Source organism: Lepisma saccharinum, chromosome 7 (genome assembly GCF_977018435.1).
Source record: "Lepisma saccharinum chromosome 7, izLepSacc3.1, whole genome shotgun sequence".
Classification (NCBI taxonomy): domain Eukaryota; kingdom Metazoa; phylum Arthropoda; class Insecta; order Zygentoma; family Lepismatidae; genus Lepisma; species Lepisma saccharinum.
This window is the reverse complement of record NC_139235.1, coordinates 75,125,903-75,148,952: the sequence shown is the minus strand read 5'-3', so window position 1 is coordinate 75,148,952 and position 23,050 is coordinate 75,125,903. Positions and strand designations below refer to the sequence as shown.

The window sequence follows — 23,050 nt, the reverse complement described above, 5'->3', positions numbered from 1 at the left end:
CATATATTGACAGTTCAGAACCACTCTTATTTTATTTTTACTATCACCGATTTGAAGATGGCGGGCATTTTTTTATCATGGCGCGCGTCATTTTCTCCATTCGTAAGCATCAGCGGCAACTTTTTTTTCTCAGCTCTGGTAAGTCCTATGACAATGAGACAAAATCTGTGATGTTAAGCACATTATAGGCTACAATTATATTTCTGTGTAATTTTCTAAATATTATTCCTTCATAATAAATTTTATGGTTAAAATTGTGTATTTTAATCGCTCAAAATGACATTTTCGGACATTTTTTTGAGGGGGAAGGCAGTTTACTTGACACTTGAATTTTTTTGTTCAAGTACCTGTGTACCAATAGAGTACGTCAAAATTATTTGAAGCTTGAGACTTTAATATTTGTTTTTCTACAGGGTCATAAACATGTACTTTTTGTTAAAAAATTCCAAGTTCAGGGTTAAATATCTCTGGTGGGCAGTTGTTTAAAAATCTGAAATTTGTACACAATACAGTACTTCATGATAAGTAACTTCAGTAAAAATTTTGAGTTTGCGATTTAATTGGTTTAGGAGATACAAAACTCGTGAAAAATTCAACATTTTGCATTAAATATGGCATGCCTAATTTCATTTCTTATTAACATTTTGTGTTGAAATTCTGCAAACTGTAATTTGGAATGTCAATGAACAACAGCTATGTGAGAGAATGGAGTGAAAGGCCAGGAACTAGAACTGATGGAGGTCATCGGATTCGTGTTCAGCTGAGGTTTTCTTTAAGAGCATGATAAACTCAAGATCGCGCAGTACTGATGTCTAACACATTCATCCCCATAATATTCCCTCAGTCTCAGATGAATGTCAATTTGTAGAACATTTTCTGCGTTTAGAAACTCGATCACTGCACGCTACTTCAGGCGCTTCACCAACATTGCATGGTTACATGCTGCCATTTTCCTCGCAATAGTTCAGCACCCCCTGGCGATAGAAGTTTGAAACCTGCAATGGAGAAGCTGGAAAGTCTTATAAGTGCAATGTATGGTTGCTCAAAATCCAAAATGCGTTTACAAGGTAACAAAGAAAATAAAAACATAGGAAGCGTTACTTTTCAGCATGCCCTCATATATATACTTTATTGTAGATCCATTTCAGGATTGTAATGTTGTTCATTGACATTCCAAATTACAGTTTGCAGAATTTCAACACAAAATGTTAATAAGAAATGAAATTAGGCATGCCATATTTAATGCAAAATGTTGAATTTTTCACGAGTTTTGTATCTCCTAAACCAATTAAATCTCAAACTCAAAATTTTTACTGAAGTTACTTATCATGAAGTACTGTATTGTGTACAAATTTCAGATTTTTAAACAATTGCCCACCAGAGATATTTAACTCTGAACTTGGAATTTTTTAACAAAAAGTACATGTTTATGACCCTGTAGAAAAACAAATATTAAAGTCTCAAGCTTCAAATAATTTTGACGTACTCTATTGGTACACAGGTACTTGCACAAAAAAATTCAAGTGTCAAGTAAACTGCCTTCCCCCTCAAAAAAATGTCCGAAAATGTCATTTTGAGCGATTAAAATACACAATTTTAACCTTAAAATTTATTATGAAGGAATAATATTTGGAAAATTACACAGAAATATAATTGTAGCCTATAATGTGCTTAACATCACAGATTTTGTCTCATTGTCATAGGACTTACCAGAGCTGAGAAGAAAAAAGTTGCCGCTGATGCTTACGAATGGAGAAAATGACGGGCACCATGATAAAAAAATGCCCGCCATCTTCAAATCGGTGATAGTAAAAATAAAATAAGAGTGGTTCTGAACTGTCAATATATGAGGCTCACACCACTCAAAAAATAAACTTTTTTAAAAATGGTCAAGCAACCAGCTGGTATGATTTCATATGGATTGACCCTTTACTGATTAAACTTACCTTTGATTGATAAAATCCTCAAACTCTGGTGAATATACTCCAGGGGGCAGTTGAGGTGGAGGATCTTTCACCACTTGCTTCAGCTGTTCAAATGGCGTTCCCCAGCTACTGTACGGAAACTTTCCTGTTGCTAATTCTATCATTGAAATGCCTAGACTCCAAACGTCAGATCGTATGTCATATTTTCCAGGGTCTCCAGTTGGGTCAATTCTTTCAGGCTTTAAAAAATAAAAATAAAAGGAATGAGAAAGTACCTACTATTCTGGCTCTCATGTAGTTCAATATTAGTGTGTATATTTTGTTTTCAAATTTTATTTCTTGCACACAAAAAAGAAAGAATGTACTGAATACATTTATTACAGAAAAAAGGAGTGGGTTTGTAAGATCTTTCTTTCTATGATCACTGCTGGTACATCCACTAATATTTGACTGATTTAGTTTATTTTACTTTGCTTTTCTGCCACTTTTGGCTAATCGCGAAGATGAGGATGATTGATGATATGATGAAATTGACGAAGCAACACTCACAACGAACATCCATGCCCAGGCTGGGATCCCTGTCATAGCATGCTGTGCTAACCACTCTACCGCTACGACTATTTGAACTGGAGTAAATGTTTAGAAAGTGTTTTAGCATTTGTAGCTACAATATTCTGCTTCGGGTGCGTTGAGTAAGGTATAGGTACATAAATTTTCCCATTTGGCTTAGAAAAAAATACCACTGAATTATCCAACATGTTATCATTCATCTTCATTGTCGAGAGCAAGGAACAGTGCTCAAACTGAGGATGCTACCCCAATCTCATAATGCTTCCCTCTACTAGAATAATTTTCATAGACATCTCCCACCCACTGCATTTTCTCCATGTTGATCCATAGAAGCATCCCCCTTCCTTTCCCCAAACTGATTGAATGATTCCTTGATTTAGTTTATTTTACTTTGCTTTTTGTGCCACTTTTGGCTAATTTGCGAAGATGGGGATGAGTGATGACATGAATGAACACTCACAAACACCCATGGACCCCTGGCATCGTAGCACGATGTGCTAACTGCTCTGCCACAGGGGCCAGCATTCCCCCCAATTACGAATTTTCACTGGGGACAGAGCAAGATTTTTGCATCTTGCCCTTCAGACATAAAGTCTCATATCTTACCTTTTATTATTTTACAAATCATGAAATTGAATTGAAAATACCTTAGCATTGTAGTCAAGTTCAGACTTCAGTCTAATATTTAAATAGAAACTGGGCTTGACTTGCTTCCTTTCCATAAACATCTATCACATTGTTGATGAACAGTTCTTTGTACATTTCATCCATCTTCTCATACTAGAATTTGAAGTTTTTACCTGATAACACAGTGGAGGGGCAAGTTGCTCCCTCTGGCCCCCTCTGTGGGCACCCTTGTGACAATGTATGTAACAAACAGCATGAAATGCATAATTTATTTTTGAATTTGCAAAACATTATTAGATTGCCCAAAAATTTGGGAATTTTAAATTTTTCTTCTTAATTATACACCCAATATAACCAGCTTTGAAGTTGAGAGGTTGACATGAAAGCTTCAAACAGCTGCAACTTTAAAAGAACGACAACTGCCCCAACAAATTGTTCCAAAGATTAATAATATTAGCAGCTTAGAAACACCTGCATTTATTCACAAAGCTCCAAGGATGATTTAACATTAAAGTTTTGTGTTACAATGTTTTGTTCATCTTCCTGTTCAACTTGTGGAAGTCAAACACCAAATTCTCAACCTATTCAAAATTTGACTTCAATCTAATTACGAGGGCCATTTTCTTGTAGTTGCAACACTGTTGATATACGCTTGTCAGTTGTCGCTGGGACAAAAAACGATCGGATCTTGTTTAGTCTTGTACTACGGATCGTGTATAGGTGTTTGGTGCTGAATAGTACTGTTGTGTGGTAGTTAGAAGACATTAAAGTGAAGCGTGTGTATAATACCGCCCTGAACAATGTTCACGTGTGAAGAACAGCGAATATTCATCAATTTTCAGGTTGTACGTGGAAGGAATGCACGGCAAATTCACAAGGGCTTACGCGAGGCATGTGAGGACCATGCCTTACCATATCATACCATTGCCAGATGGGCCTAGGCATTTGAAAGTGGATGTAAATTAGCCACGAAAGAACATGGTGGTGGGCATCCTTGCAATGCAACAGATCCACACACACAGATGTCATACAGTACAAGTGGTGCAGAACATACTGCAACAAAGGGGTTGGGAGGTTTTGGAGCACCCACTTAATTCTCCTGAGTCCCTGCGACTTTGATTTGTTCCCAAGATGAAGGAACTGCTGAGGGGGAAAAGCTTTCCAGATCATCATTTTGGCCACAGGGCGGTCTCTGCGCACATTGGCATGAACAGGAGCTATCAATGGCATCCAACGACTGCCAGATGTTTGAAAATGTGTTCACGCAGCAGCGGGAGATTACATTGAAGGGCTGTAAATGATTCCAGGTATGCATCTTCCTTCATGTCTCTTTCTCATACATGTTGCCACTACAAGAAAAATGGCCCTCGTACATACAGAAAATCATGCATTTGATAGTTTTACTTACTGCCATGTATGGTTTGCACCCAGCGTCTATCGTTTTGGCTACAGAATCCACTAAATACCCTGAGATCCCAAAGTCACACATCTTAACCTCGCCTCTTCTGTTAATGAGGATATTGGACGGTTTCACATCTCGATGTATAACCTTCAGCTGAGAATACAGATAGTGTAGGGCATTTACTACCTGCAAATGAAAAACATACGTAAGAAAACAAATAATTGACAAAATATACTAGAACCTGGTGTCAACATGATTTGTGGCAAAAGAACACCACTTATTGTGTTTTATTTGTATTTCTAGAACATAGTATTTTCACATACAATATTTTGACTATATCATGGTCGTGAGTTTGAGCAATGTTCGTATTACCACATGTTGGGTTTGATTGTTCTTTTAATAAATGCCACGTTTCAGAAATACAAATAAAATGCAAAGTATTTACATGGTGGAACCTCGATTTTGTATTTTCCACAAGACCAAGGTGAAAAAACCTACAATGGAGGAAACTGTAAATTTTGGCAAAACTTTATAACCATGAAGAATAATTATGTGTCAAATATAAAATTGAGGTTTCACTGTGTACATATATATTTATTATTGATACTGTATATTTGCCAAGACATAAATATGAGGGCTGCTGGAAATGTTCCTGCAATCAATATGAAAAAAGACATGTGAAATTCTGGGAATGGCTTTATTGTTTTTCAAAGTATTCACCCTTAAGATCGATACACTTTTGCATACGCTCAAACCAATTTTGGAAGCATTTTTTCCACTCTGAAGCTCATACCTTAAAAGCTGCTGTTCGAAATGCATCAACAGCTGCTTCAGACAACACAAATTGCTCACCACACATCTTATTTTTCATGTGTGGGAACAAAATGAAGTCATTAGGTGATAAATCAGGTGAGTACGGACAATGAGTCATTAATTCGACATTTTTACTGGACAAAAAATCAAGTTTGGTGTGCTGATTGGGAACTGGCATTGTCGTGGTGAAGAATAATACGACGATTTGGGTTTGTTTTAGCAATTCATTGATGACATCTGGCAAACAAATTGTTGTATACCACTCAGCATTTACAGTCCTTCATTCTTCTAAAGCTATTGTTGCCACATGCCCAGTATAACTGAAGAAACAAGCATTGCTTGGCAGCACTCCTCGAACGAACAACTTTCGTTGGTTTTGGCTTTGAAACACCCAAACAGTGGATTCCTGTTTAGTTTCGGGTTCGCATGAATAGATCCAACTTTCATCCCCTGTAACGATGTAGCACACCAAATTTGACTTGCCTTGGTTGAAATTTTTGAGCATTTATTTACATCAATTTACACGAGCCAGTTTTTGAGCTTGGGTCAAGTTGTATGTGATCCAACGGCTTGAAGTTTCCGTACGTTCAGATGACCATGCAAACTCGTATGTATTGCTTTCATGTCAATGTTCAAGGATGCCTGAATCTCGTGGTATGTCACATGCTGATATCTCTCAATCACTTCACGCACAGCAGCAACATTACTGGCAACAACAGACGTGGATGGACGACCTTCACGAAATTCATCACTGAGAAATGTGCTGGAATTCAGAAAACCAATTATACACAGTCCTATTGGATGGTGCTTCATCCCCAAAAGCCAAATGTAGTCGCTCGATGCATTCTTTCGGTGTTAAACTACATTAGAAATCATAAAAAATCATTGGCCGAAAGTGTTCACGAGAAATTTCAATTTCTCATACGAAACTACTTCTTCAAATTGCTTTGAAAAATAAACGAAAAGGCTTAAACAAACAATCAAATACAGGGTGTCCGGCTTAGACCTTTAACATTACAAAACAGTATAACTTTAGTTACATTCAATTTCAAATGAAACTTATTGTTTGTATGGGACTGGCAACTGTGGGCATTTGCGAGAATCACCAGTACTTCGAGTTGACGTGACACGCATGCGCGTGTAACGCATAAATTCCAAGATGGCGGAGTGGACGGTTCAGCAGAAAGTGTTGTGCGTTCTTTTACTGGCAGAAAACAAATATGTGAAGCTTGTTCAACGTGCTTTTCTGCGTGAATTCAATCTTCAACGTCACGACAATGTTCCTTCCTATGTGAGTATTGCTAAGTGGGAGAAACAACTAAGAGAAACTGGAAGTGTTGTGTCGGTGTGAGGGAAGTACGCGAAGCGGAAGGTATCAGAGGAAAACATTGAAGTGATTCGCACTGCATTCACAAGAAGTCCAAGAAAATCAATAAGACGTGCAAGTTTAGAGCTCAACATTCCTCGGTCTACTATCCATGACGTTGTGCACAAAAGGTTACGTCTACGGGAGTACAAGATCCAGTTACATCAACGAGTTTATCCTGATCATAAGCCTAAAAGACAGACGTTTTCGGGCAAAATGTTAACCAAAATTGACAACAACAATGCTTTTCTGGACAAGGTGTGCTTTTCTGATGAAGCTGCATTCCACACGTGTGGCAAAGTTAACAAGCAAAATTGCCGTATTTGGAGAAGTGACAATCCTCATGAGTTTCGTGAAATTATGAGAGACTCGCCAAACGTTAATGTGTGGTGTGGGTTAATGAAAGAGAAGATAATAGAAACAGTGAGAAGAACGAAATATTAGACATGCTTTAGCATTCCGCTGTGCCTCAAATGCCTCCAGAAACAATTTTCCAACAAGACGGAGCCCCGGCAAATTTTGCTATCATTGTACGACAATTTCTCGATGAGCATTTCCCTAGAAGATGGATAGGAAGAGGATCTAAATCACTTGCTTGGCCTCCGCGCTCGCCGGATCTTTCCCACCTAGACTTTTTCTTTTGGGGGTTCATCAAGGACCAAGTCTACAGTATGCCCGTCGAGAACTTGGAAGATCTGCGTAACAGAATTCGTCAGGCGATTAACAATGTGACCCCTCAAATGCTAGTGAATACCTGGACGGAATTGGAATATCGATTCGACATCTGCCGTGCCACAGGGGGGGCTCATATCGAGGTTGTGTGAAGTGCTGGTGCTGGGATAAAAAAATGCATGAGTTTTTCTACCAAAATGTAAATTTTGGTAATAAAATTGGGTTTCTCTGCAAAATTATGCTCTTTTGTAATGTTAAAGGTCTAAGCCGGACACCCTGTATAATTTAAACTTAAAAAAGATCTAGTCTTCAGATTTTTATAATAGCGGAACACTAGTGCCACTGTTGGTGGTAGTTTGCAGAAACTTTTCCAGCAACCCTCGTATTATTGATTTTCAAGTACTAGAACATTCATACAATTACAAAGATAAATAATATAATTATTTAATTTGAATTTTGTTTTTTATTGTCGCTTTTCTGCCTCTTTGGCTAATCGCGATGATGACCATGAGTGGCAAAATGATGAAATTGGTGAAGAGACATTTACAAAAAACACAACTGCAAAAGCTGGGATTTGAAACCAGGTACCCTGGCATCAAAGCATGCTCTGCAACCCCACCATGGAGGAGAGCAAATATTGAAATAAATCATTATTTGACAGAATGGTGCGTGAAGGTGAATATAAAAAACCCCTTATGCAACATCCAGGAAAGACATTTTAGAATACCACAACAAAAAACAAATGAACATCATAAAAAAACACATTAGCAATCTGTCCCAGCTTTCGGCTCCATGTCGGTCATCCTCAGGTCTGGTCGAGATGAAGAGAAGAAGCAGCAATTTCAATGTCACTACTTGCTATGTCAGTGGACACAAAAAGTACAAGGCACATTTAAGAAATAAGGGCCGATTGATTATATCAAAGAAGTGAAAGAACTCTGTATTAGTGGTTACAAACACGTACATATCCCAATTTTGGTACCGTTAAACAAGCTTTTTTTTATACCCTCTGCACAGAAGTTCACCGCCTGGGAGTTCAGAAAAACCAAAACTGAGATTTTGAACACTTCAGTTTATTCAAATCGTCAAGATGCAAGTCACTTTTTGATGTGCAGGAAGACGTGATAGTCACTAGGTGTAAGGTCTGGACTATACAGGGAGTGATCAAAAGCTCCCATTCAAGGGAACCATTCGCAGGACACCATTGTCTTTCTTTTCCTTCTCAATTCTCGGTGAATTTTGGCAGCATCATGACCTTTGGCTTTAAGAAATCGAATCACAGACCGTAGTTTTCAACTGGCAGGATTATGTATTTATGCAGCCATTTTAACACACTATAACTCGCATGATAACCAACAGCTGACTAGCAAAAATTATATTGTTAGGTCATCAATGGACCAGTTGATGTTACTGCACAGGCGCAATCCGAACACTATTGCCAGTCACTTTTTATAAATAATCGGCCCATTCTTTTGAAATGCACTTCATATATATTGCAATCTCTTGAGCAGCTCTGATGAGAACCCCAAGATGGAGCCGAAAGCTTGGACACATTGTAATGTATTTCTATTGCGCTATTCATTTGTTTTGTGTTGCTGTATACTAAAATGTGAGTGAATGTGGAACAATGGAAGATTTTTGATGCCAAGTGATATCCTCCCTGGAAACCATGACACTGAGTCAGTACTTTATAGATGACTGGACAGTGCTGAATATTCTTATCCCTTTCCCTGGCCTTCTTTCTCAGAACATTTACAGCTGAGATTCTTCATGACTTACACATGTTAGGGTAGCATGTAGCCATTGCAAGTCAGCTTTCTCTATGAACCACAAATTTTTCCATGTACACTTTGGTATGGATCTGTCTGTATCGACTAATAAATACAAAGTATTTCTCTCCAATTCCATTTGCTTGCATTTTGGAATTGATTGATTGATTTAGTTTATTTTACTTCACGTTTTGTGCCTCTTGGCTAATTTGCGAAGATGGGGATGAGTGATGAAACTGATGAATGGACATTCACAAACAACCAAGCCCAACCGGGATTCGAACCCGGGACCCTTGGTGTCGCAGCACAATGTGCTAAACACTCGGCCACAGGGTCGGGCTCATTTTGGAATTATTCCTCTTGTAGTTTGTGGCCGTTACAAGTGTAAAAACACTTTTTTTTTTTGTCGTAACACTTCTGTAGACATCAGACATGAAGGGAATGTGTGTTCTTCTGTAACGTTACAACAAAAATTGTGTTTTTACGCTTGTAATGACCATAAACTACAAGAGAAATATCAATATGTGTTTGCTGATTCCGTCATGTGGCATAACAAATGATTACAAACTTTCAATTCACCAGGCAAAAAACTAATGTCACTAAATATTCTCATACTGCCAAGTTTTGCACACTCAATTTGTGCTCCTTTGCTACATTACTAAATCCATTCCAATAATGAGAGCTGCCCTCAAAGCAAATAACATAGAAATCCAAGTCTGATTGCTCAATACGAAAAATTTATTCTGCTTCACCTAATCATGTTATTTCCAGTTTGCATCTGCCTTGATATCCTAATATTTTGCCTATTCACATGTACAGTCAACTGCAATAAAAAGGTGACACCTAGATTTTGAAGTACTCGTTTCACTGCAATGGATTAGCTTATCACTGTAGAGTTGCATAACACACACACAATGCATTGCAGCACAGCAAATATTTCAAGATTTAGATGTTCCATTTTTTAATGTGAATGACTTTACAGAAAACAGTAAGGAGGTTTTACAGAAAACAGTAAGGAGGTTATGTAAGTCTCAAGTCCATTATCCTGCACAAGCATTATGTTGGAATGTAATATTAACGGGGCTTCAGCCGATACTACTTTCAATCGATACCCATACCAATATCAATACTCTTACTCTCACTTACTTGTTGCTTGAAAATTGCAACAATTAAAAATCCTTCAAAATATTGATTAATATTAGTGCATGACCATTCCACTCCAAATATAAGCATCAATTTACCAGTTTTGCTTTAAAATATTCAAAATTACATCCAAACATAAGAATACCTATTATCTAATTACAATATAGTTTGTTTTTTTCACACAACATTGGTACAAACTCAATGGAAACTTAGAATTTTGCATAATTTCCAGGATAATTAGAATCCACACAAGTATATGCGTTATTTTTGCAGAACCCACCAATAATCAAAACATCAGAAAAGTATTGGTAAATAAAATCCAACTGATACTTTCCGATACTCATACCACTGGTATCGGCGAATACCAATACATGAGCTCAGCCTTAAATCTCAACTGTCTACTGATTCTGACTACTTATACCTATTGTAACACTACATTTCGAGAGAACACCTCTCCTCACGTTTTCAAGCAAACAATTTCTTTCTGCTGGTGGGGATCAAACCTATGATTTTACTACAAATCCAGTGTGCTAACAACTACTCCTGGAATTCTATCCTACTTGTACTCTGTTGTTACCTTCATTAAAATTATAATAATAATAAAAAAAGTCGTCATTAGCAATATGCATTAAAAGATAAAAATAATTGTCAAAGCTTGTACACAAGAATCTTTCCTTTCCCAAATCCACAGAATGCACCAAATCTACAAAAATGCACTATGCACCACTTTTTTCTCCACAAAATACGCACACAAACGCGAAGAAAACCATGTAGCTTACACTTACAGCATATGCAATATGTCCTAAGATGTCCTCAGGGATTTGCTTTTCGTTATTGTACACTTTAGTATAAAATTTATCTAAACTTGTGTCCATCACTTCCATGCAAATCCACACGTCTCCTTCGCGAAAAAGGGCTCCGTAAAATTGCACAGTATATGGGCAATCTGAAGAACGCATGGATATATCGAGGTCCATTAGAAGCCGCTTCTGCTCTTGAGTATTTACTGTGGCCGTAATCCTCTGAGGAGAGAAAATGCAACAGTAAGTACACCTTATTTATTGATACATGTATTTCATTCATAGAAGATTAGAACAACAATAAGAAAAATCTTAATAGTGTCCATTGGTTTTTGTACACATATTTCAATTCAAATTGAAGTTCAAACTTTAAATTATTAAATCCAGAGTTTTCAATTGCTACCAATGATCACTTAAAATTTCATCTAATGTTACCAAAATGTATTGTTAACATGTGTAAAAGATAAACATTGTTACTTTCAGGAAATATCAGATACACGACTTGATAAAAAAAATACCATGTTTACTGAAATGTCATCGATTCACGGAATATGCATATTTTATTGTATTGAAGAAAAACACATAAAAATATGAAATTAAAGTTGCTTGACTACACAAAGGTTTCACTCTAATCAAGATATACAAGACATGGTATCTGTACATGGATTTTCTTTCCTTTTATTATGTTGCTCCTGACAAAGAGTACAAATGCTGATTAGATGAAATTGAAGATGGGATACTCAGAGTGTGGTGTTTATCATCCTTTAGCGGGCAGACCTCTCGCACGCCTGACTTTTGAACAGAGCCGGGAGTATTTCATGTGCCTGCTTTTCAAACTTGCTGCGAAATACAAAACAAATTATAGCTCGAGAACAAATTGTCGTAGACAGATGAAATTTGGTTTGTTTTCTTTCTTAAAGACAGGGGTTTTAGTTGAGGTAAAATTTGTACATTGTACCTCCCAATAATTAGTGCTAAAGGAAGAAGAAGAAGGAGGATGTTGAATTTGTGTGTCCCTCAATAGACCGAAGTGAATGAAAAAAAATGTAATATGTAGCGGTGGTACATTCCTACAACCATGCAAAGATACTTACTGAGTAAAAAATAATAACATTATAAAAAGCAGCAGTGCTGCAAGCTTCAGGACAATGTCCGGAATATTGCTTCTAGCATCGGCCCTTTGGATGCTGGCTGGACCAAATTTGTAGGGTAGCAAAACAAAAGACCACTCTATGAGGATATGTAAAAAAAATAAAATTATGAGGTTCGGAAATTTTGCGTAATTACGGAAAATTTCAAATTTTGGGCCTTCCGCTTCCCCACGGGACCCTTAATTGTTGGATGTTACTTAAAATGTTGCTTTTTACTTATTCTTACATCTAGAATTTAAATTGTTCAAAAAGATGAAGTGCTTTTTTTCTTCAACAGACATCGGTGTGTGCAGTGTTGCCATGTTCCATGTACATCTTTACTCTGCTGAATAAAGGGGGTGTTAAAAGCCCCTTGAATGGAAAAGGACCGCTCTTGTCACAAACCTTAAAACATTTGTTAAAGCACTCTTGTCATCTCCAAACGGAGATGATAAATTGCTGGAAAGGTTAAAACTTTGTCTGATGACATTAAAATCAGCACATTGAAGAAGGATGTGCCTAACATTCGTATCAATCCCTAGGATTGTATGTTTATTTTATTAAGTCTCTCTGAACGCTTCATGTTGACCAGGGCATTCACTTGTTTTTCTCAGCTGTCTCAAGCCTCTTAGGCATGTTTACAATGCATTGTGTTGTGCCATGCAAACCTCCTGAGCATTCAGGAAACAGGTAATACTTCTGGGTTTGGTGTCAGCGGTTTGCATGGTAGCAATTATAATAAACACGATTCGGCGATTCGGCATCGAGGAAGAGCTCGATGGCCAGGGAATATAGAGGTGAGACAAGCTGGGAAGTGACTGGACTTTGGGAATTGAGTTGGTAGAGAGAGGAGGTCAGCAAGACAGGAGGTCGATAGTGGAAGCACGCTTTGGTCAACAAGTTAGAAGCTTACAGAGGACTTCGCTATTTTCATTCAGCTCAGTGACTTCAGATAGACAGGTAATTATCCTACACCCAGCCATGATACAGGTTCAACGGTTCACAAAATCCAACGAGTTGCCATTGTCTTTTCAGTAGTTTAATTCCTTTTGTGTAATTTGTACCTTTCGCATGCCAAGCAATAACTCGTCATGTCAATGACGAGTGGTCTCATCAAGAGTGTTTACATCACCCCATCAATTAACTGGTTCAGATCCCTTCATTCTATAGAATGACACGTGGATGGAGGTGCTTAGGGCTTTCATCCATTTTTGCGGAAATGAGATGAAAATTGGTGACACGTGGATGGAGGTGCTTAGGGCTTTCATCCATTTTTTCGGAAATGCGATGAGAAAAGAGGTTTTAACAACCAGTTTTAGAATTATTTCCCACCCCTAATTTTGACACGTGGTGGATTTGCTAGGGCTTCTCATGCATTTTTTTCGGAAATGCGATGAGAAAAAAGTTTGTTAACCAGTTTAGGATTCAACCCCACCCCAAATTTTGACACGTAGTGGAGTGCTAGTTCATTACCCACCCCAAACATTTTGCTCATTTGTTTAGTTTTTCAGTATGTCCTTGCCATATTTCAATTTTGAAAATACATAGGGCTTAAAGCTTTTTGCATTTATGGGGGGAGAAGAAAATTTATATGCCATGATAGATGTTTAGTCTAACATGAGGATGAATTCGATTAAATTTATCGACTTCAAGTTTGGGTCGGTAATCAGCAAAATGTAGAATGCGGAGGAACCTGCGCCCTAGCTCTGTCGCGGTTACCCGCGTCGGGCTGGCGCTTTGGTATCAGGAGCGTCCGGCATTCCGCGTGGCGGAAGGTTCGATGTCGGATTTCAGGGAGGCCCATTTTGCCAAAAATGCGGCCGGCCCAGGGACGTCCGTGGACGATTCCCTATCAATCTGCTCCTGGTAGCTCTGTGGTTCACTCACGAGCCCGGTACCATGGCTACAACAAATTCCCACCTGGGAAATTTTTACCATCCAGAATTTTAAAAAAGGAATAAGGGAAAGGCATTTAGATTTGAAGATTTCTTGCATTGACAGTGATTTTAGAATTTTTTTATATATGATCTTGGATACGAAAATTATCACAACGTTGGTTATGAGGATGCAGTAAGCTACAGTGAACAGTAAACGATTTTACCCTTAATATTTTAATTAATTAACAACGTGGATTAAAAGTGGATTTTAAAGTTATTTATGAATGAGGAAAATAAATTAGTGCCACCGAGTCAGAGTCAATCAGCACTATGGTGCATTTTAACGAGTTATGGCACAGAGTATGCTTGTTTGAGTCAATATTTTGTTATTATTATTAATTGAAATTTCTTAAAAGTTTAATTTAAATTTGGTTTAAAACTGACCGTAACTTGTAAAGGATTGAGAATGCTTGAACTATGACTGCTAAGACTTTTGCAACGAGGATATTACATTTTTATATATATATATATAGTTTTGGGAACGAATAAGGCCCCGAGGACCACTCATTTATATTCTTAATGACTGAAGTCTCCTAGCACCTCATGAAGGGAGCTTAGATTAAGGAGATAGTCAAGTTTATACGAGATAGTCACTTGCCTTACGTTACCTTAACTTACGCATACATTGCCTGAAAATTTTAATTCATGTTAATATGTAAAGAAACGAAACGCCAATTATATTCCTCGACACGCATGTACAAGGTTCGTACCGTGATTTAGGGTATAAACTGCCCGATTAATTAAAAGTTCTAGTTGAGAAGTAATAGATGTATTATTAGGCTGCAGTGACGAGAGATGTCCGTTCACAGGTAAGCAGTAGTGACGAGAATGAATGAATCCGTACACATATATACATATACTTATATGCTTTAAGCAAAGTTAGGCACAGCCAACTTATTTTGAATAACTAGAAGAGAATTATGAGAGCATTACACGGCGTGGACGTTTCTCACATATTAACGAGATTTTTTTTTGTTAGTATATATTTATATTCTTTTCCTGTCCGAAACATTGTTTCGTTTGACAGTTGAATATTTATCCTTAGCACGTTGTAGCTTCGAATGTTAAAAACTTTAAAATGCAGATTGTTTTAAAATCTTAAATATAAATATTGCAAGTTTGCTCCAAGTTACGGCATTTATTAAAATGAAACAGGTCTAATATATTAAATCCACTCACGTGACATAATAATAAGTTATCATAGAATAGCACTAATAATATTAACGATTAAAAGCAGACTTATTATTTAATAATGTGCTTTAGGCACAGAAGTTTTTTTTTGCAGTATGTAATAATACTAGCTCAGCGGATATATCACTAGAATTTTATAGTTACTCTTCAGAAGAAGGTATATGATTATATTAGCAAAGTTTATTTTAAGCGCCAGTTATGAGAATATTTATATTATATGAATATGTAGACGTCGACGTCAAGATTTTATTGCGCTCCAGTTACAAGTATTTTCCTTCGGATATTGGATCATGACCGATAATCCTGGAAATCCATTCTGCCATCGCAGAATGATAATGATTAAACCACAACGGTTTTAGTTGCTAACTTTGCCACAATAATATGCTAAGCATATTTTAGAATGAGTAGAGAGAATTAAAGATTCTTCAAGTTTTAGTGATGTTAGTATTTTAATGCATTTAAAGATCGCATAAATAATAATTATCATTTTATTTCAGGTAGTCAGGAGTAAATCAGACTCAATTTTTCCTTACCTTGTACCTTAGTACGGTTCAATTCATTTTAAGTATTTAAACATAACACCTGAAATTAAAATAGGATAAGTTTGCAGTGAAATTTAAAATAAGATAAGTTAAACAGTGCTAATAAATTTAGAGAATAAATAAATTATATTAAATAAATAAATCACGCAGATAATTTGAGCCTAGAGTCAGAAATAATTAAAAGTTGAGTTAAAATATCTACTACTTAGACTAGGCAGGCTTAAAGTACGTATTAGCTCTGAAGAACTGTTTGTTTTGATTGCCTAAGCAACATGAAAATCACTGCGATTTTAGTTATTTTAAACGGATTTCTTCCATACGTAAAAGCTTATAATTTTATTTATCTGTTGAACAAGTCCTTTGACTATCCTTATAATATAATTACAATTTTATTATTAACAACATTTATTATTAGTATTTTTATAATTTTCATAATCTGTTATTTTCAATGTCAGCGCAAGAAATCTATTACTTATGACCATGAGTGTACCAACGAATTACCATTAAGCAAACTTAATAATGATTCACCGCCCATTGATCAGATTTACGACGATGTTGCACCGATTGTTGAAGTGGTACCATTAAAAACGAGTCACCCGCCAATTCCCCCTCCACTCCCTCAGTCCATTATTATTCAACCTAGGGTACAAAAAGAAGTTCAAGATGTATCCAGAAATAGTTTAGTCACTAAAGACGACAATATAGATTTGCCGAAGAATATTTTATCCGTTAAAGATAGAGTTCAGAAATTTGCCGTAAGCAAGGGTCCTAATTTTGTTCAAAACAGTCGCAAAATGGAAAGTGAATTGCCTATTTCATCCTGTGTTCAGCCAGTTGTAAAAATTAAAGAGTTATTTGCGAATCAGTTACCAGTAAAAGTCAAGAAAGTTTCAAGTGTTACTTTAAAAGCAGAAAGTAAGCCAAATTTTCAGGTTCCCGAACCTGTTGTATCGTTTACAGACCATATTTTCTACGACTTCATGTTCGCCTAGAATTTTATATTAATTACGATTCAAATTTTAAGTATCATTCATTTTTTACGTTTAATTGTACCTTATGCAAGGTTTATTAGTCATTTAGTTTGCTAACAGCTTCCCAACTGTTGTTATTTTACCAGTACGGAAGTGTTCTAGTAACACGCTGTCGCAAGCGCAACGAAGTTTTTTTTCCTTTCCATCCAATTTATTACGTCATTTCAAAGACCTTGACTTTATTTCGAACTCCCGCAGCTGTTACTACACTTTGTTCGTAGCAAGTTAAAGTTTTGTAAACAGTTACGCGTCATTCCATGTATCAGCGAATCCTGGCGTTGCATTTTCCTTCTCCGTTCCTATGCCCGCTGCCCGAAGCAGCGACCTTTTCCCCTCCACCTCTCCGACGGCACCCGAACGTACCCGAAGTCGCCGAGCACGGCAGCGAACTTGCCAGAGCTCTCGTTGTCGCCATAGAGAAATTTTCAGTTGCGTCCAGCGACCAAAAATGCAACTTTGCAAGAACTTTGTCAGCGAATTCCTTTCTCCGCACTGAAGCTCTCTTCCGAGTACTTTGAACACGCTAGAAGCTCAGAAACACTTACCACAGGCTTTGCATATTTTGTTTTTGAGTTAGTGGCGTTCGTTCAGTAAAATTTTAGGGAATCAGTTTAGTTACGCATATAGCCATCAGAATTTGATTTTTACGATAGAAGTTCATGTAACCAATGTTAGGGATATTTTGTTTTATATAGATAAATTTTTTCGTAAAACGTCGCATTTATGCACTTCAGGTTAATCACGACCAATAATTTTCAAAGGAACAACAAGACGAATTTTTTGCGTTTTTCTCGCAAAATTTTCCCGTTTTTCATAGAGATATTTATAGTAAGTAAATTTTTTGGGAAATTGACGTTTTTTTTTTCATTAGAATCAGGATAAAGATAAACGAAATTTTGATAAAATCAGGGAAATTTCTACGAAAGGGCAATTTTAGCACTTTATGCACTTAGAGTAATCAAGATTATTAGCAACATGCCAGGCTAAGCCTCGGTGATTGGCACAGGCATGTGCAGCAAAAGTCGCCATGGCATCGTTAGCCTAGTCAAATTTAAACAGAGTGGTTTACCACAAATGTTATAATTTGAGAAATTATTATTATTATTAGTTAGTTTTAGGAAAATTTTGTTCACTTACCCTACTCCAAGTTGAAGTCAAATACCTTCCACCCCTTGCAACTCTCAAAAAGGTCCCCTAGCCACAGGAAGTCTTCCTGAAGCAACTCCAGCTCCCGCTGGAGGAAGAACCTTCTGCGGAAGTTCCGGGGGCAGGCCGCTATTAGCTGCTCCCGTTTCTTTATTTCTCCCCAATACTCCCGCACAAGGTCCTCCAGTTGGGATAGGGTGCCTATTTCCCGGAGCACCCTATCCTTGATCGCGTAATTTACAATTAGTTTCACTCTCCAACCCCACGTCGGACCCAGGAGCACTAGGGGGATGTAGTTTAAGATGTTGTCCGTGATTTCTGGAACTCTTTCTAATTCACTAATCCATAAGTCATAGGGACCAGTGTCTATATGACCCATGATTTTCACTAACTGAAGAGTTACGGTATCTCTCTAACATCTTTCGCATGATATTGCTGATGTGTTATTTCCCACCCCTTCCCTAACATCGATCTAGTTGCTTATCTGATCCCATACTTAGTTATTACATCAGCATAATTTTAGCCTTACTAAGGTATATATCCCAACGTCAAGCTGTACTGATGCAGGATTTTTTTTTTATTACAGAAGCATGGCTACTAGCAGAATTACTTTCCTATTTTGGATTTTAATCCTACTCCTATCCCTGATTCATTTTATTGGATCCTTACCCAACACTGAACAGTCGCAAGACATATTTTTTAAATCATTAGGCTTATATTATGAGAGACAAGGGTTAACCATTCATAGTAGTAAGAATATTTTTACAACTGTGAACATATTCATCGATGCGCATATTCAGGCTGATAATGACTCCGCATGTGCGCAATGGAAAGTCATTCATAATGATACCAGCACCAAAATTAATGATTATCTTACCGAAATTTCTCAGTATTTCCCATGTAAATTTACAGTAGGAGACATAAGGCCTAATTGCCAAAATTTATATCAGAATGTTACTAATATTCATAACAGGGAAAAGAGGCAGATTTTTCTTAATTTAATAAACTTGTTCAGTGCAGGACTTTCTGTTTTCAATACTATGTCAGTTCATCATTTATCCCAATCAGTTAAAACTTTAGCAGCCAATCAACATCATATTATTCAGGAAGTACAGAATATGAAACAGAGTCAAGTTAAAATGGTGAACATTGTTAATGGGATTTTGGTAGTTTTAAAGCAATCAGTTTTGCATTTAAAGGAAGAATTATTAGCTAAATTTTGTTACGATTATAATGAAGAGAGACATATAGTTGCCTTATTGCACGCCTCTGAGATGATTGAGCGTTTAGATTTTATAATTATGGAAATAGCCTCGGGAAAATTATCTTATCACATTTTAACTCCTAATTGGCTTCGTACATTCATTCAGCATCATCCCGATTTTAAAGATTCACTTTATAAAACAGACATAGGATTATTTTATTCATTGACCAAAGTATATTTGATTAATTATGAACCCAGTAGTAGATCATTTCATTTACTTCTAGAGACACCTTTAGTACAGATGAATGACATCGCTCCTATTTTTCGAGCAGTTAACTTAGGCATTTTGCATAACAATTCATGGTCTCGCATTCGAATCCCAGAGTTAACCTACAGTATGCAACATAAGGGAAGTCCACGATTAGTGCAAATTGTTGAGAGTGCATGCGAGCTTAAAAACTTTTTTTATCTCTGCTCGCATAGTGAAGTTACCATCGATAGAGATGTACAGTGTTTGGAAGATTTACTTTTACACAATAGGTCAGTTTCTCGTAATTTTGAAGTGAAATCTATTACTGACAATAAATTATTCCAGTTTATTAGGACACGTAATGGTATTTTAATATCAGGTTCAGGTCAATTTATTGTTATTCAGAATTTGAATAATAATTTGAACACGCACAGATCAATTCAGCTTAACGAAGGGGAATCTATATTTTTTAATTATCAGGATTTTTCGCAAATTATTGTGGATCAACAAATTTTACACACAAGAATTTTAGCTTTCGAACAAGTCAAAATGAAGAAAATTGAGTTACTACCTAATATTCCCAAAAATTTATCTGATTTCACTATTCCCCAATGGACTTCGCTTGAACTTGCTTTAAAGCAACTTAATCAATCAATTAGTAAGAACATTTCATTTAAGGAATTAGTTTTAAACCCTTTGCCTATGTCTATATTAGTTTTTGTTATTTGGAATGTGTTATTAACCGCAACCGTAGGATATTATTTTTATAAGCATCATCAGCTTGTGAAACAGATTAATTCAGAGCAGAGCAGTAATAATTAATAGGTTAAGGCAACACATTAATCATGGACATTAATATTTTAATTACGGTTGGATATTTTATTTAAATTTTCCTTATTTATTTTCAAAGAGTTATGGCAATTATTTTATCAGTTTATTTTAATCATATTTTATTTTTGATGAGACAATTTAATTTAATTTTAAAGAAAAGGCAGTGGAAATTAGTTGGTTTTGTGTACATGCATACTTGAATTATATACACCCATCCTATTGCAATTTCCTTTCTTTGTCATAATTTTTCCTTTTAACCTAACCTGTCTATACGGAGCACCATGGACAAGCAATGCATACACCACCCATGGGCATTTTTCATGACGGACATCCGCAGGCAGTCTACTAATACCAGGCAGAAAGACTGAGTATCACTCTACGAGGGAGACATGCAGACATTTCTACTTATTACTGCACGGAGACTACCTTTTACAGGAAGGATGTAATCAACCATACATTTCCCAGTATAGCGGACTACACATTATTAACAACACCTAGTGATGGAGCTAGATAAAATTTCCCTCCACACTGTTTGCAGTTAAAACAACAACTTTTCCCCATCTCCCAAGTTCTACGGGTAATTTACTACATTTTTACATTGCCCCAATGCAGTCAAGACGACAAGCAATCCAGAAAGAAGAGGAAGCAGACAAAACATACATTCTACAAACAGCAGTTCTGGTCACAAACAATAATTACAGAATTGTGCTACAGTGTTTCTACACATACACATGCGAGCTCCTATCATGTGTATTTATTTGGTTATTTAACATGCATTATGGGAAACAATACTTTTCCATAGCCCTTATATACATTTTCAGTTTTGTGCCATGCATGAGAACCAGTTTCATATGTATTCAAGTTTACATTATACTACAAGGAAGCGACAAGCACCAGTGGTGTCAAGTGACCAGTGTTAGCATCAATTAGTGCATAATTTTTTTTACGATGAAATTTTGCACTTTGAATAATAAACGGACATGCAAGCATTAAATAACATAATTATAGCACTTTTGAACATTTTAGAAAGCATGCTTTAGTGCCAATATTTTATGCATATGTTTGTCGCATGCAGGTATTATTGTTATTTTTTTTTTTTTTTTTTTTTCTTATCACCAACATGGAATATTGAAAGCGACACATTTGTTCGCAGAACTTTTTTTGATATTTATAACTCAAGCACATAGTTTTGTCACTTGCAAGATTATTAATTTGTGTGTGCAGTCATACAAAGGTAATCACCAAGCCAGATATATGTATACAGTGTACAGTTTAATGTAGAAAAGAAAATTGAACGCTATAATTAAGTTTTAACAGCGACAGTTTTCAGTGTAACTCACTATATGCATTTGAATATTGTATAATAATACATTGGAATGTGCAACACAGCCATGCAAGTTTATATATTTGGCGATGTTAGGAGTGCAGTGCTACGTAGTTTGTAAAACATACGCACTTTGATATGATCAGGTTTTTACACGGACAAAACAGTGAGAAGTGACAATGTTTTACATGCTTACTTACGTGTACTTACTTGTGCACCTTTTTGAGGTTTTTCTATTTATTTGAAGAGTCTATATCAAGGGGCAATATAAACAAACATTGTGAATTCCGTTCTATTTTGCAAAGACGCTCCGCTCCAGCCGTTAGCCTCGCGGAACACACAGAGTCGTTACCGCGTGGCGAGGCATCACAGACTCTTGATTAGGAGCAAGTGATGAGCAATTATACATAATACACATTACGTACACGCACATGTGATACATTTAGAGTTTTATCGTTTAACGACACGAACGTTTGTGATTTCTAGTCCTATAATAGTATATATTATTGTTTTTTACATCGTATAAACATACGAATTTGTTAGTATTAAGGGTATTATTCATTATAGAGTTTAGGGAATAAAAATTTTTCTTTCCTTCAGGCTATGGCAAACAAGGGAAGGTATGTTTTGGTGGATTTTTCTTTTGTATATTTGGTTTTTTAAGAAAATATATGGAATTGGCGAACCTGAGTCATGTCAAGCTTTGCGATTTGACTTTTAAATTTTCAAAGGAGAAAATTTTTCCTAGGAGGCGCGAACGTATCAATCCCTAGGATTGTATGTTTATTTTATTAAGTCTCTCTGAACGCTTCATGTTGACCAGGGCATTCACTTGTTTTTCTCAGCTGTCTCAAGCCTCTTAGGCATGTTTACAATGCATTGTGTTGTGCCATGCAAACCTCCTGAGCATTCAGGAAACAGGTAATACTTCTGGGTTTGGTGTCAGCGGTTTGCATGGTAGCAATTATAATAAACACGATTCGGCGATTCGGCATCGAGGAAGAGCTCGATGGCCAGGGAATATAGAGGTGAGACAAGCTGGGAAGTGACTGGACTTTGGGAATTGAGTTGGTAGAGAGAGGAGGTCAGCAAGACAGGAGGTCGATAGTGGAAGCACGCTTTGGTCAACAAGTTAGAAGCTTACAGAGGACTTCGCTATTTTCATTCAGCTCAGTGACTTCAGATAGACAGGTAATTATCCTACACCCAGCCATGATACAGGTTCAACGGTTCACAAAATCCAACGAGTTGCCATTGTCTTTTCAGTAGTTTAATTCCTTTTGTGTAATTTGTACCTTTCGCATGCCAAGCAATAACTCGTCATGTCAATGACGAGTGGTCTCATCAAGAGTGTTTACATCACCCCATCAATTAACT

The 23,050-nt window shown here is 36.6% G+C and overlaps 1 protein-coding gene across 1 annotated transcript in view; it reads right to left on the bottom strand.

The window, feature by feature from the left end:
- LOC145989928 (dual specificity mitogen-activated protein kinase kinase 6-like) overlaps window positions 1-23,050 on the bottom strand; it is a 32,148-nt gene that overhangs the window by 1,234 nt on the left and 7,864 nt on the right. The window contains exons 5-7 of the mRNA XM_083125447.1: window positions 11,073-11,309; window positions 4,531-4,710; window positions 1,947-2,164 (exon numbers count right to left, since the gene is read on the bottom strand). Coding sequence (XP_082981573.1) covers window positions 1,947-2,164; window positions 4,531-4,710; window positions 11,073-11,309 — 635 coding nt within the window. The remainder of the gene's footprint in view (window positions 1-1,946; window positions 2,165-4,530; window positions 4,711-11,072; window positions 11,310-23,050) is intronic.